The 10,295-nt window shown below is 61.6% G+C and overlaps 2 protein-coding genes across 6 annotated transcripts; one reads left to right on the forward strand and one right to left on the reverse strand.

Moving 5' to 3' along the window:
• Positions 1 to 445: 445 nt before the first annotated feature.
• On the forward strand, positions 446 to 5,214 carry LYPLA2 (lysophospholipase 2). The gene is made up of 10 exons (XM_032631173.1): positions 446 to 841; positions 2,308 to 2,411; positions 2,678 to 2,709; positions 2,837 to 2,902; positions 3,378 to 3,425; positions 3,517 to 3,587; positions 3,730 to 3,803; positions 3,881 to 3,982; positions 4,084 to 4,257; positions 4,350 to 5,214. The coding sequence occupies exons 2-10, from the start codon at positions 2,334 to 2,336 to the stop codon at positions 4,398 to 4,400; spliced, it is 696 nt and encodes a 231-aa protein (XP_032487064.1). The 5' UTR covers positions 446 to 841; positions 2,308 to 2,333; the 3' UTR covers positions 4,401 to 5,214.
• Positions 5,215 to 5,267: 53 nt separating this feature from the next.
• Positions 5,268 to 9,880, reverse strand: GALE (UDP-galactose-4-epimerase). Of its 5 annotated transcripts, none has more exons than XM_032631143.1 (11): positions 9,811 to 9,861; positions 7,959 to 8,179; positions 7,696 to 7,811; positions 7,494 to 7,607; positions 7,086 to 7,262; positions 6,699 to 6,812; positions 6,537 to 6,603; positions 6,347 to 6,432; positions 6,160 to 6,237; positions 5,827 to 5,941; positions 5,268 to 5,654 (listed from the first exon to the last, which is right to left on the reverse strand). In XM_032631143.1, exons 2-11 carry the CDS (start codon positions 8,077 to 8,079, stop codon positions 5,596 to 5,598), a joined length of 1,047 nt encoding a protein of 348 aa, XP_032487034.1. In that variant the 5' UTR covers positions 8,080 to 8,179; positions 9,811 to 9,861; the 3' UTR covers positions 5,268 to 5,595. The 5 variants fall into 5 exon arrangements, with proteins under 5 accessions (XP_032487034.1, XP_032487001.1, XP_032487011.1 ...); XM_032631110.1 differs by having other exon boundaries at positions 5,270 to 5,654; positions 7,959 to 8,183; positions 9,811 to 9,878; XM_032631120.1 differs by having other exon boundaries at positions 5,414 to 5,654; positions 7,959 to 8,183; positions 9,829 to 9,880.
• Positions 9,881 to 10,295: the final 415 nt, after the last annotated feature.

Consider the following 10,295-nt stretch of genomic DNA (forward strand, 5'->3'; position numbering starts at 1 on the left):
GGAGCTCGCTGATGGTGGTATTTTGTGCACTGTCTGTGTGGTATTGCTTGCTGAGGGCAGAGCTAAGACAACACCTCCGATTCCTGACCAGTTGTCTCGGACACTGCTGATGCCAGTGTTCTTTTCTCCCAGGTCCTTTTTAGAGTCATTATGTCCTCAACGCTGTGATTTTACACTGTATAGAGCATTTCCACACGGCCTCATTTGAGCCTAACAGCAAAGCTGTGAAGTAAGCTGGGTGGTTATCGTCACCGTTTTACAGCTCAGGAAGCAGGTGCAGGGGCAGCATCACAGTGTAATCCTGAGGTTGCTGTTTGCTTCCCTCCCCTGAGCCTCAGTTTCCTCATCTTTAAAATAAGGTTGGAAGACTAGATGGTCTCAAAGTGTCTTTTCAGCTGAGTGTATGACTTTATCCATGACCCTGGAACAGGACGTGAGGGCCAGTGGTGGAAACCCAAGACCATAAATGGATGGGAAGGTGGGAAACTCTGCTAGTGTGAGGAATGCCTCTCCTTCAGGACAGGTTTCCTCCAGGAGGCGCACGGGTGGTGGTAGCAAGTGGGAGCCACGGAGGCACTGTCTAGATTCGGCCGGAGACTCCGTGGCTTGGTTATGGGGAGTGGCCCCACCGTACCCAACATGGCAGCTCCTATCTGAAGAAACCCTGACGCCCACTTCCGGGTTCCGTACCGCTGGCCAGGCTACTTCCGGCAGCGCGATGGCTGGGTTCCCGAGACTCGAACGGAAGTTCCGGCGGGGGCGGCAGAGGGGGAAGAGTGTGTGTCTGTGCGGGAGAGAGAGGAGAATCGCCCGAGACGTCTCGAAACCCCCAGGAGTGGAGGTACCGTGGTCCGGGGCCAGCAGGCCCGGGGAGGGCACTGGCGGGGCATCGGCCCACCGCGAGGGTACTGGCGAGTGGGGAGGGGCACCCACAGTTGTGAGGGATGGGGGTGGGGAGTGAGGTGCGAAGAGGCGCTGGCCGGTCTGGGGGACTTTGGGGGCAGAGAGGGAGAGGAAGATGGGGTCCCGGTGTGATGAGAGGGACTTCAGGGTCGGAAGTGGAGGATCCCGTTGTGGGGCGGGTCCTCTCCAGGGTCAAAAGTAGAACGCCCCTTTGTGGGCAGAGGCGGGTCCGGGGTCAGGATAGAAATTGTCACTGTGGGGAGGGCGACTCTTGGTCAGAACAGAAGTTCCCATTGCGGGGAGTGGGAGACCATAGGTCAGGGTGGAAGTTTTTACTGTGGCGAGGAAGACCCCAGGTCATGGGGGAAGGCACCACTCTGAGAGGAGGGGCCTGGGGTGAGGGGTGGAAGTATCTCTGTGGGGAAGAAAGGGAATCTCAGCTTAAGACAAAAGGTGCATTCCTGTGTGGGAAGAGGAACCCCAGGGTCAGAGGTGAGGGATTCTACTGTGCGGAGGGGCGCTCGGGGGAGAGGGGAGGGGGAAGCCAGTTGGTGGGGTGGGAGGGGTGGGCGCTGCTAGGAAGGGTCGGCACTTAGGGCCAGGTAGCAGAAGCTGCCGGGGAGTTTGGAGGATGCTAAGGACGGGAGGAGCCAGCCAGCTTGGCATTCTTTTGTGCGTTGGGGAGTCCCAGAGCATGGTCGAGCTGGGAGACCTATTTGGGGTCAGTGGGCAGTAGCAGGTGGCCTCATACATGGGGGCGGGGGGCACTGTTTAGGAGGTGGGTGGTGGATCGGAGTTTGTGTGCCTTCTGGGGACATGGGCAGCTCCCAGGGGCTCTGAGAAGGGCTGAGCCAGAAGGCTGATGGGGGCTGGATGGGAGGGAAGTTGGAGAAAATGTGTGTGGGGTTGAGGGTAGGGGCTGGAAACATATTTCCCGGCAGTTTTCCTTCCCTTCATTTCCCAGTAGGGCCGGGAGTTGGGAAGGAGGGGACGCAAGGGCTCTAGAGAAGGGGGATGATTGGAGAGCAGGGAGAGGAGGCAGTTACCTGCCAACGAGTGTTAGGTGGGGAGAAGGCAGCAGGGGATGCCCTGGCTCCCCTGCCCCACGGCCCCAAAGCCCTGCCTCTGCCCACCTCCAGCAACCTCAGGCTGTGTGGGGGGCCAGAAGCAGGGCCACTAGGGTGGCTGCCCCTGCTTTTCAGCCCTGGAGTGAAGGCAAACTTCCTGCCCGCTTGCTCGGGCCCAGAACTTCTTGCCTGGCTTTTCTTTGTGCCCAGGATAGAACCTGGGGTGCGGTGGAGGGCTGATGGCCCGGGTAGGCCCTGGGTTTGAGGCTCTGCTTCTATGTCAGGGTTCTCTCCCCTTCCTGGCCTTGCTCTTGACCACTGTCCCGAATGTGCACAGGCCCCAGCCGTGGAGCCCTGCGGTGTATGTGTGGTAACACCATGTCTGTGCCCCTGCTCACCGATGCTGCCACTGTGTCTGGAGCTGAGCGGGAAACAGCTGCGGTAAGGGTCTTCTGCTACCCACGCAGCCCCCAGGGGGCCAGCTGGGGAACTGGCTGGAGGGGGCGTGGGGAAGATAGAGGTGGCAGTGAGGAGAGGGCGAGCAGCCTGCATCCGGGAGGCAGGGGCTTAATCGCCTGTCTGGCTGCCACCTCAGTTCCCCTCCAGGTCCTTGGGGGTGAGGGAGGGGTGGCCAGAAGTTGGAGGACAGAGTGAGAGTGATAGCAGGACGGTGACTGCCCTCTTCCCCATCTCTGATCCTTTTCCAGGTTATTTTTTTACATGGCCTTGGAGACACAGGGTGAGTGAGCTGGGGAGGGAGTGTTCCTGGGGAAGTGGGGGAGGGCCCAGGGGGTGGGACTGGAGCGGCCTGCGCCCTCCCTTCCTCCCTCTACACATCGGTGTCTTTTCTCTCTTCCCTCCTACAGGCACAGCTGGGCTGACGCCCTCTCTACTATCCGGCTCCCTCACGTCAAGTACATCTGTCCCCATGCGTGAGTGTCACCCCAGCAAGGGGAGGGCTGAAGATGGTGGGTGGTCCTGTGGTCCCAGGCCTATTCTCTCCTGCCGGCTGCATCCTGGGGCCTGGGGCCCAGAGCAGTCACAAGTGCCATTTTCAGCCTTCATCATTCCTGTGGAACCCTCAGGAATAGGGTCCAGCCCCAGACCCAAGGCCTCCTAGATCTGAGACTCCTAGAACTAGCACCCCCTGTACCCCTTCCCCAAGTACTCACCGACTGAGCTGGAACCCCGCACACCGAGTGCTGGGCTGTGCTTCTCCATTGCTACTGCTGATGCCCCCAGCCACAGCCTCCAGCCCCATGTGGCAGATTGCCTGGCAACACCTTAAACACAGGCCCTGCCTGCTGGAAGGGTTCCCCAGGGGTTGCCCTGCCCCCACCTGGGCTCTCTGCTGTGGCTTCCTCATCCCTCCTGAGCATGACGGCCCCTCTTGCTGTCCCTCCCCAGGCCTCGGATCCCTGTGACACTCAACATGAAGATGGTGATGCCCTCCTGGTGAGTTTGGAGAGGGGGAATAGGAGCTTGAGGGAGCTGCCTGGGGCCAGCCCAGGTCTCCTAGTAGCTGCCAACGCCTCTGCTCCTCCAGGTTTGACCTGATGGGGCTGAGTCCAGATGCCCCAGAGGACGAGGCTGGCATTAAGAAGGCAGCAGAGAACAGTAAGGCCCCAGCCCCTCCTCGGCATCCTCCCTCTCCCCCTCTGCCCGCCCAGGAAAGTGCCTGGCAATACCTCTGTTTGGCTCCCTTCCTTGGGTCCCTGTGGCAGCTTTCCCTCCACCCAGTCATGCCCCCTCCCCCCAGTCAAGGCCTTGATTGAGCATGAGATGAAGAATGGGATCCCTGCCAATCGGATCGTCCTGGGAGGCTTTTCACAGGTGAGGGGAGAGAGAGGGGGGTGGGTGGTGGGAGTTGAGCTGTGCCCTCATGAGCCCTCATTCTCTCCTTCCTCCAGGGTGGAGCCCTGTCCCTCTACACAGCCCTCACCTGCCCCCACCCTCTGGCTGGCATTGTGGCATTGAGCTGTTGGCTGCCCCTGCACCGGGCCTTCCCCCAGGTGAGTGTCTCCACTACCCCGCTCCTGCCCTCTGTCTCCTTGAGGCTGGGGGATTGCACCCAAGCACTGGCTTTGCTCTCTGAGTCCCGTCTGGCCCACAGGCAGCCAACGGCAGTGCCAAGGACCTGACCATCCTTCAGTGTCATGGGGAGCTGGACCCCATGGTTCCCGTACGGTTTGGGGCCCTGACAGCTGAGAAGCTTCGGTCCGTTGTCACACCCGCCAGGGTCCAGTTCAAGACTTACCCCGGGGTCATGCACGGCTCCTGTCCTCAGGTCAGTGCCCAGGGGCTGCTTCCCACTCCCGCCCTTCTCCTTCCTCCCTCCAGCCAGGAGCCTCTCACAATACCCCCCCCCCCCACCCCCAGGAGATGGCAGCTGTGAAGGAGTTTCTTGAGAAGCTGCTGCCTCCTGTCTAACTACAGTTGCTGGCCCCCAGCGCGGTCCCCCAGCTCATGGGGGACTTGGCACGCGTGGCACCATCTTGGATCTGAGCCGGTCGAGCCCCTTTCTCACCCTCCTGGACCCTTCCTTTTCCCACAGGCCTCTGGGGTAGGCAGGCCAAGGCCTGGCCGGGCCTCCCTTCCTGACTTCAGCCACCTGACTGTCTGCCGCAGGGGGTGGGCTGCTTTCTTATCCCATTTCCCTGGAGGGGGGGGCCCCCCTGGCAGCAGTATTGGAGGGGCTGTAGGCAGCGGGAGAAAGGGGCCCAGCCGCTGACCCACTCACTCAGGACCTCACTCACTAGCCCCACTTTGGGCCCCTCCTGTGACCTCAGGGTTTGGCCCCTGGGGCCCTACCAGGCCCCACCTCCCACCCTCTCCCGCCAACTGATTCTGCCCAGATAATCGTGTCTCTCCTGCCTCCACTCCAGCTGCTTCTCAATCATGAATGTGTCCGTGGCCCGGGCCCCCTTGCTGCTGTGGGCTCCCTGCCCCTGCGCAGGAGTGTGGGTGACGGGACGGAGTCCTTCGAGGGGGCCTCCCCTCAGCCATTCTGACTTGGGGGCTGGGCCCTGCCTCCCCATTACCCTCCGCCCCCGCGGGCCTGGAGCCTGCAGGGCTGGACTGAGGCTCAAGGTCTCCCCCAGCTGCCTCACCCCACATTGTCCCCACTCTAGGGCCAGGGGGAGGTGGGGAGGAGTCGTGTCTTGTCTTCTGTCTCCATGTAGTTTTGGGTGTTTTTCTTGTTGTGTCTGGATTCCGATAAAATTAAAGAAATTGCTTCAACTCTTAGGCCTGGATGATTCTATCCGAGGGGTAGAGTGTGATCATGTGCAAGAATCTGCTCCAGCGTAAGAAAACTTTATTTTAAATACTTTGGGAAGCTCCTTCGTAGCAGTATAAATTAGTGCCTGGGAGGAGGGCGTTCTGTGTGTCTCAGGGCCCTGCTTCGCCCCACTTGCTCTTTGTGGTCCTCCTGGGTTCCTGGACCCTGTGGAATAGAGACCCCTGATACCTGGTCAGTGGTGCGCTTGGCCTCATGCCTGGTGGGCTGAGTGGGCACAGTTGGGGTCTGAGGTAGGGGAGGCTCTGAGGCCCCTGGGTTCCTCCCAGAGGCTGGAGAGCAGGCAATTGTTTCTCTTCCTTTTCTGGTCCCTGGTAGGTGAGGGTCTCAGGCCTGCGCGCCAAAGCCTGAAGGATTCTGCTTCTGCCAGCGCCATAGATCTTCACCTGTGATGGGGCGAGGTCTGTGCTCAGGGTCCACGCTGGAGTGCAGGGCCCGCACCACCTTAGACAGCCTGGAGTGGACAGGCCCAGACCCCTGGCCGCCCTTTTCCTAGCCCCTGACTCTCTCCCAGGGGCCAGGCCAGCACCCAGGGTCAGGGGTTGGGCTAGCACTCACACATCCTATCCAGCCCTAAGGCCGCTGACCAGCCCAGCTCCTTGAGGGCCAGGCTGGGGTTGGCATAACAGGCAGCCACATCGCCTTCCCGCCGGGCCACCACCTTGTACGGGATCTGCAAGAGAGGGGGCGGTTGTAGCTTAGCTGAGCTGGCCCTGGCCTTATCTGCCAACTTGCTGACCAGGCCCTCAAGAAATGGAGGTCCAGAGCAGGGTCTCGCTCTCAGGCGTCAAGTCCTAAGGCAGGCTTGGGGAGACAGGGCGGTGCTGGGATGCCCGTCATGTAGGTTAGTGGGAGGGGCTGGGGGTGGGTCAGGGTGGGCTGCCAGCCTACCTTCTTCCCCGAGGCCTTCTCCATGGCCACGACCATCTGTAACACCGAATAGCCCGTGCCCGTGCCCAGGTTGTAGATCTGCCCAGAGAGGAGAACAGGGACCATGCCGGGGGCTGGACTTACTACCCCTCTGGGCCCCATTGGTCCAGGCCTCCGTCTCCTTCCCCTCCCTCCCTTCTCTTCCTACCCGGCAGCCACACTGCTCCTTCAGCTTCCTCAAGGCCGCGATGTGGCCCTTGGCCAGATCCACGACATGGATGTAATCCCGGACGCCTGCAGAGGAGGAGGTGGTGGGGCGCTGGGTGCCGTACAGTCTCTGTCCCACCGCAGTCTCCCTCCCGGCTCCCACTCCTGGCTCCTCCTGGTTCTGGGCTCACCTGTGCCATCCTCTGTGTCATAGTCGTTGCCAAAGACATTCAGTGCCTCCCGTCGTCCAATCGCCACCTGGGGTGGAGGTCAGGTTAGCTTTTCCCAGGACCTTGGCACCAGCTGTAGCCCTCAAGGCTAGGGCCACCCCCTTCCTTTCCCTTCTCCCTTACCTGGGAGACATAGGGCATGAGGTTATTGGGGATGCCCTGGGGATCCTCGCCGATGCAGCCCGAGGCGTGGGCGCCTATGGGGTTGAAATATCGCAGCAGCACTGCATTCCAGGCCTGTGGGACGCAGGTCAGACGATGGGGGTTGGGGTGCAGGCTGCGTGTCCCAGCTGAATCCAGAGCCCACCCTGCTGGTTATCTATCCCTAGAAAGGAGCAGGGTATCGGGCCCTCCCTGCAAGTGCTGTGACCTCGTGCAGGTCACTGCTGCTTCCTGAACCCCAGCCTCCTCCTCGGTGGAGGCTGATCAGGATCCTGTCCTCAGGCTCGCGGGGGTGGGCTGTGAGGGGTCCGTGAGCAGAGCCACGGCTGAGTCAAAGGGGGCCCTCACCTTGTCTGCCTGGCACAGGTCCCGGATCATTTCCTCGATGAAGAACTTGGACTTGCCATAGGGGTTGGTACAGCCACCTGTGGGGTGAGCCTCATCCAGGGGCAGGTACTGGGGGTTCCCATACACGGTGGCCGAGCTGCTGAACACCAGGTTCTTCACCCCGTGGGCCCTCATGATCTGCCCGTGGAGAGGAGGCGTCAGTGGCCTCTGCCTCACACGTTATTCCTGCCCCCTTACACCTCCCAGGTGGGTGGGGCTGAGCTATGGGCTCCCATTTACAGAAGGGGAGACCGAGGCTGAGAGGCAAAGACCTGGCAAAGATGACACAGCTTGGGCTCTGCCACCGTGTTTGGCACTGCGTACCCGGCCAGGGGCCCTCACAGTGTCTGTCCTCGCCTCATGCCTCACCTCCAGAAGCTGGATGGTTCCTGTGAGGTTAACTCGGTAATAATCCAGAGGCTTCTGCACCGACTCGCCCACAGCCTTGAGCCCAGCAAAGTGGATGACTGCCGTGAAGCTGTGCTGCAGGGTTGCAAAGCTGGGGTCAGAGGTTGCTTACAGGCCTGGCCCTTGGCTATGCCCCCTTCCTGTCTGCCTGCCAAGCACCCACCTTCTTAAAAAGACGCTGTAGGGCTGCCTGGTCCAAGATGTCCATCTCCTCAAACTCCACAGAGTGGCCTGTCAGCTCCTGAACCCGCCGCAAACTCTCAGGCATGGAGCCCCCTCCTGGTTGGGCACATAGAGGCCATCAAAGTCAGAGGAGATGGGGTGCTGGGTTCCCAAGGGACTGGCCAGACACCCATCTCTTGGAGGCAGAACGCAGGGTTTCCCTTCCATCCCCCCTGGGAGCCCCAGCCCCCTCCGCCTGCTCACCACGAATGGCGTTATGGAAGTTGTCGACGACCACCGGCGAATAGCCCGCCTCCAGCAGCTCCAGCACGGTGTGGCTGCCGATGTAGCCAGCCCCACCTGTTACCAGCACCTTCTCCGCCATCGCGCCTGGCCCAGGACGGAGACTCAGAGGTGGCTGAGGCTGCCTGCTCAGGGCCTCCTTCGATGTGGACTCTGGCGTCAGAGGGAGGCAGTGGTGCGTCCTAGCTAATAGGGTGGGTCTGGAGTCAGCCCTGGCCCAAGACTGGATACCATCACTTTCTGGCCTTAGGCCTTGGAGACCACTTCTCTCTTGGCCTTAGTTTCCATCTCTATAACATGGAGGTTATAACTGTCCAACTATCACGTGGTAGTGTGAGGGTCAGATGAGGTGATTTTAAAGGACTGCCACATGGTACAGGTGGGGAGACTGATGGCACAGGTGGGGAGACTGATGGCACAAGCGCCATAACTGACCGGGGGTTGGGAAGATGGAACCCTAGGCTCCACACTGCCTTCCCCGAGGTGTCTGGGGACTGGACAGTTCTGGACAGAAGGAAACAAGGCAGCAGCATTGGGACTCCAAGAGCCCAGGAAGGGGTTCTGTCTGCTCAGACTCGGACCTTCCCAGTCCCTCTGCCATCACTAGGTATAAACTGGCTCCTTGGTTCAGTGACTAACACCTCCTGGGGTAAGCAGCTCCCTGACTCCCTCCCACAAAGGTCAACTGGGAGGAGGCAGGAAATATAGCAGATGGCCTCAGGGTGGGGTCTTTTGCCAGGCAGGCTGAGCCCAGTTCTGGGGTTATAGCGCTGCACTCCCGGAGTGGGCCCCACCCCAGGTCAGCCAGGCTGGTTCCGCCTGTGCGGATGCCGCTCCCGGCTTGGAGCTAAGGATCCCGCCTAATTCTAGGTGACACTGAACAGGGTAGTGTAGACGTGGCCTCGGCCCCAGGCTCCACTGTCAGGTGTGCACCACCACCCTGAACAAACTCTACGGGCAGAGACGGTGGAGCGGAGGAGGGGGGCGGGGGAGGAAACTCAGACACTGAGGTCTTTCATTCCGGGCGGCCTGGCCCGCAGCCGCCTTCCTCCGAGCTGCGTCAATCTTCTTCTGGGCTCATCCAGCTCGACTGAACGCCCGCTGCGTGCCAGGCTCTGTATTGGGCACTTTTGCATTATTTTCCTGAATTCCCCCAATATCCTGATGAGGCAGGTGTTATTACTGGCACTTTACAAAAAGGGATACTAAGGTCAGAGAGGTGAAGTAATTGCCTTAAGTCACAAAGCTAGTGCTGGCCGGGCTAGAATCTGGATCTCCAGGATCAAAGCCCCGCCCCTCTCCCCAAGCAGTTCGCCCCCCGCCCCCCCTGTTTCCCGCTGGACTCTGCTCCTGACGCTGAAGCCGCCCCCGCCCCCGTCCCACCGAGCTCCACGCGCTGTGCGGGCCCCCGGAAAGTGGGGGCGGAGGAGCTACGGGAGGCAGGAAGGCTGGTGAGGCCGGCCTCCCTCCGACTCGCAGAGTGGCCTCGGTCAGCTGTCGCCTCCTCAGTTTTCCCAGTCCGTAAAATGGAGAGGAGGGGGCGCAGGGCCGTGAGCTATCAAGTGCACTTGAGCCTCAGGCTGGGATTCGGGCGGTGGCTCGGAGGGGGCCGAACTAGGAGTGCCTCGGCCGGGAATGAATGAACCCTGGCCACCCCAGCCAAGGCAGCGGGAGCTGCGAGCAGCGAGGGTGGGTCCGCCCTGGCGGGACTCTGCCCAGAACGCAGCCCAGACCCCCGAGACTCTCCCTCGCGCCCGGCGGGCCACCCGGCCCCTCGCAAACCCGCCCAGACCCCCCCATTCGCCTCCCGAACCTGCTCCGCACCACGCACCGCGCGCTGCCTCGAACGGCGCCGCCTCCCGAGCTCCGCGCCCAGTCCCTATAAGAACCGACGGCCCGCCCTGGCCCCGCCTCCCCCACGCCCCCAAGAGACGTGTCCGCGTGGAGACCGCAGTACGGGGCGCCGGGAGGACCAAGGAAGCTACGTCTTCAGGACGCCTGCGCGGCACGTCCCGCAGAGGGCGGTACCGACCCGTGCCTGGGCGGTGGGCGGGGGAAGGCACGGCACGGCCCGGAGCCGCGCCCGCGAGCCCAGGCGCCTGCGCTTGTCCCGACCACGGGAGACAGGCACCGCGCCCGGCAGCCGTCCCGCGGCGGGAGCCATAGCCAAGCGTGGGGCCGAAGACCGCGGCTCCGCGCTCGCCCGCAGGTTTTCCACTGTTTTCGTAGCTGCCAAACTCTTTCTTTTTAGTAACCCTGGCATGAAGCAGATGGCTGCCTGGAACAGAGGCGAGAGGG

The sequence above is a fragment of the Phocoena sinus genome, chromosome 1 (genome assembly GCF_008692025.1).
Source record: "Phocoena sinus isolate mPhoSin1 chromosome 1, mPhoSin1.pri, whole genome shotgun sequence".
Taxonomy (NCBI): Eukaryota; Metazoa; Chordata; class Mammalia; order Artiodactyla; family Phocoenidae; genus Phocoena; species Phocoena sinus.

What these genes read in the sequence shown, in the direction of transcription:
- LYPLA2 (XM_032631173.1), top strand. Translation starts at nt 2,334, where the DNA reads ATGTGTGGTAACACCATGTCTGTGCCCCTGCTCACCGATGCTGCCACT. An exon ending in AAGATGGTGATGCCCTCCTG is followed by an intron (nt 3,426 to 3,516) that starts GTGAGTTTGGAG and finishes CTGCTCCTCCAG; the next exon opens with GTTTGACCTGATGGGGCTGA. An exon ending in TCCTGGGAGGCTTTTCACAG is followed by an intron (nt 3,804 to 3,880) that starts GTGAGGGGAGAG and finishes TCCTTCCTCCAG; the next exon opens with GGTGGAGCCCTGTCCCTCTA.
- GALE (XM_032631143.1), bottom strand. Translation starts at nt 8,079, where the DNA reads ATGGCGGAGAAGGTGCTGGTAACAGGTGGGGCTGGCTACATCGGCAGC. An exon ending in TACAGCGTCTTTTTAAGAAG is followed by an intron (nt 7,608 to 7,695) that starts GTGGGTGCTTGG and finishes GCAACCCTGCAG; the next exon opens with CACAGCTTCACGGCAGTCAT. An exon ending in AGAAGGCCTCGGGGAAGAAG is followed by an intron (nt 5,942 to 6,159) that starts GTAGGCTGGCAG and finishes CCTCTCTTGCAG; the next exon opens with ATCCCGTACAAGGTGGTGGC.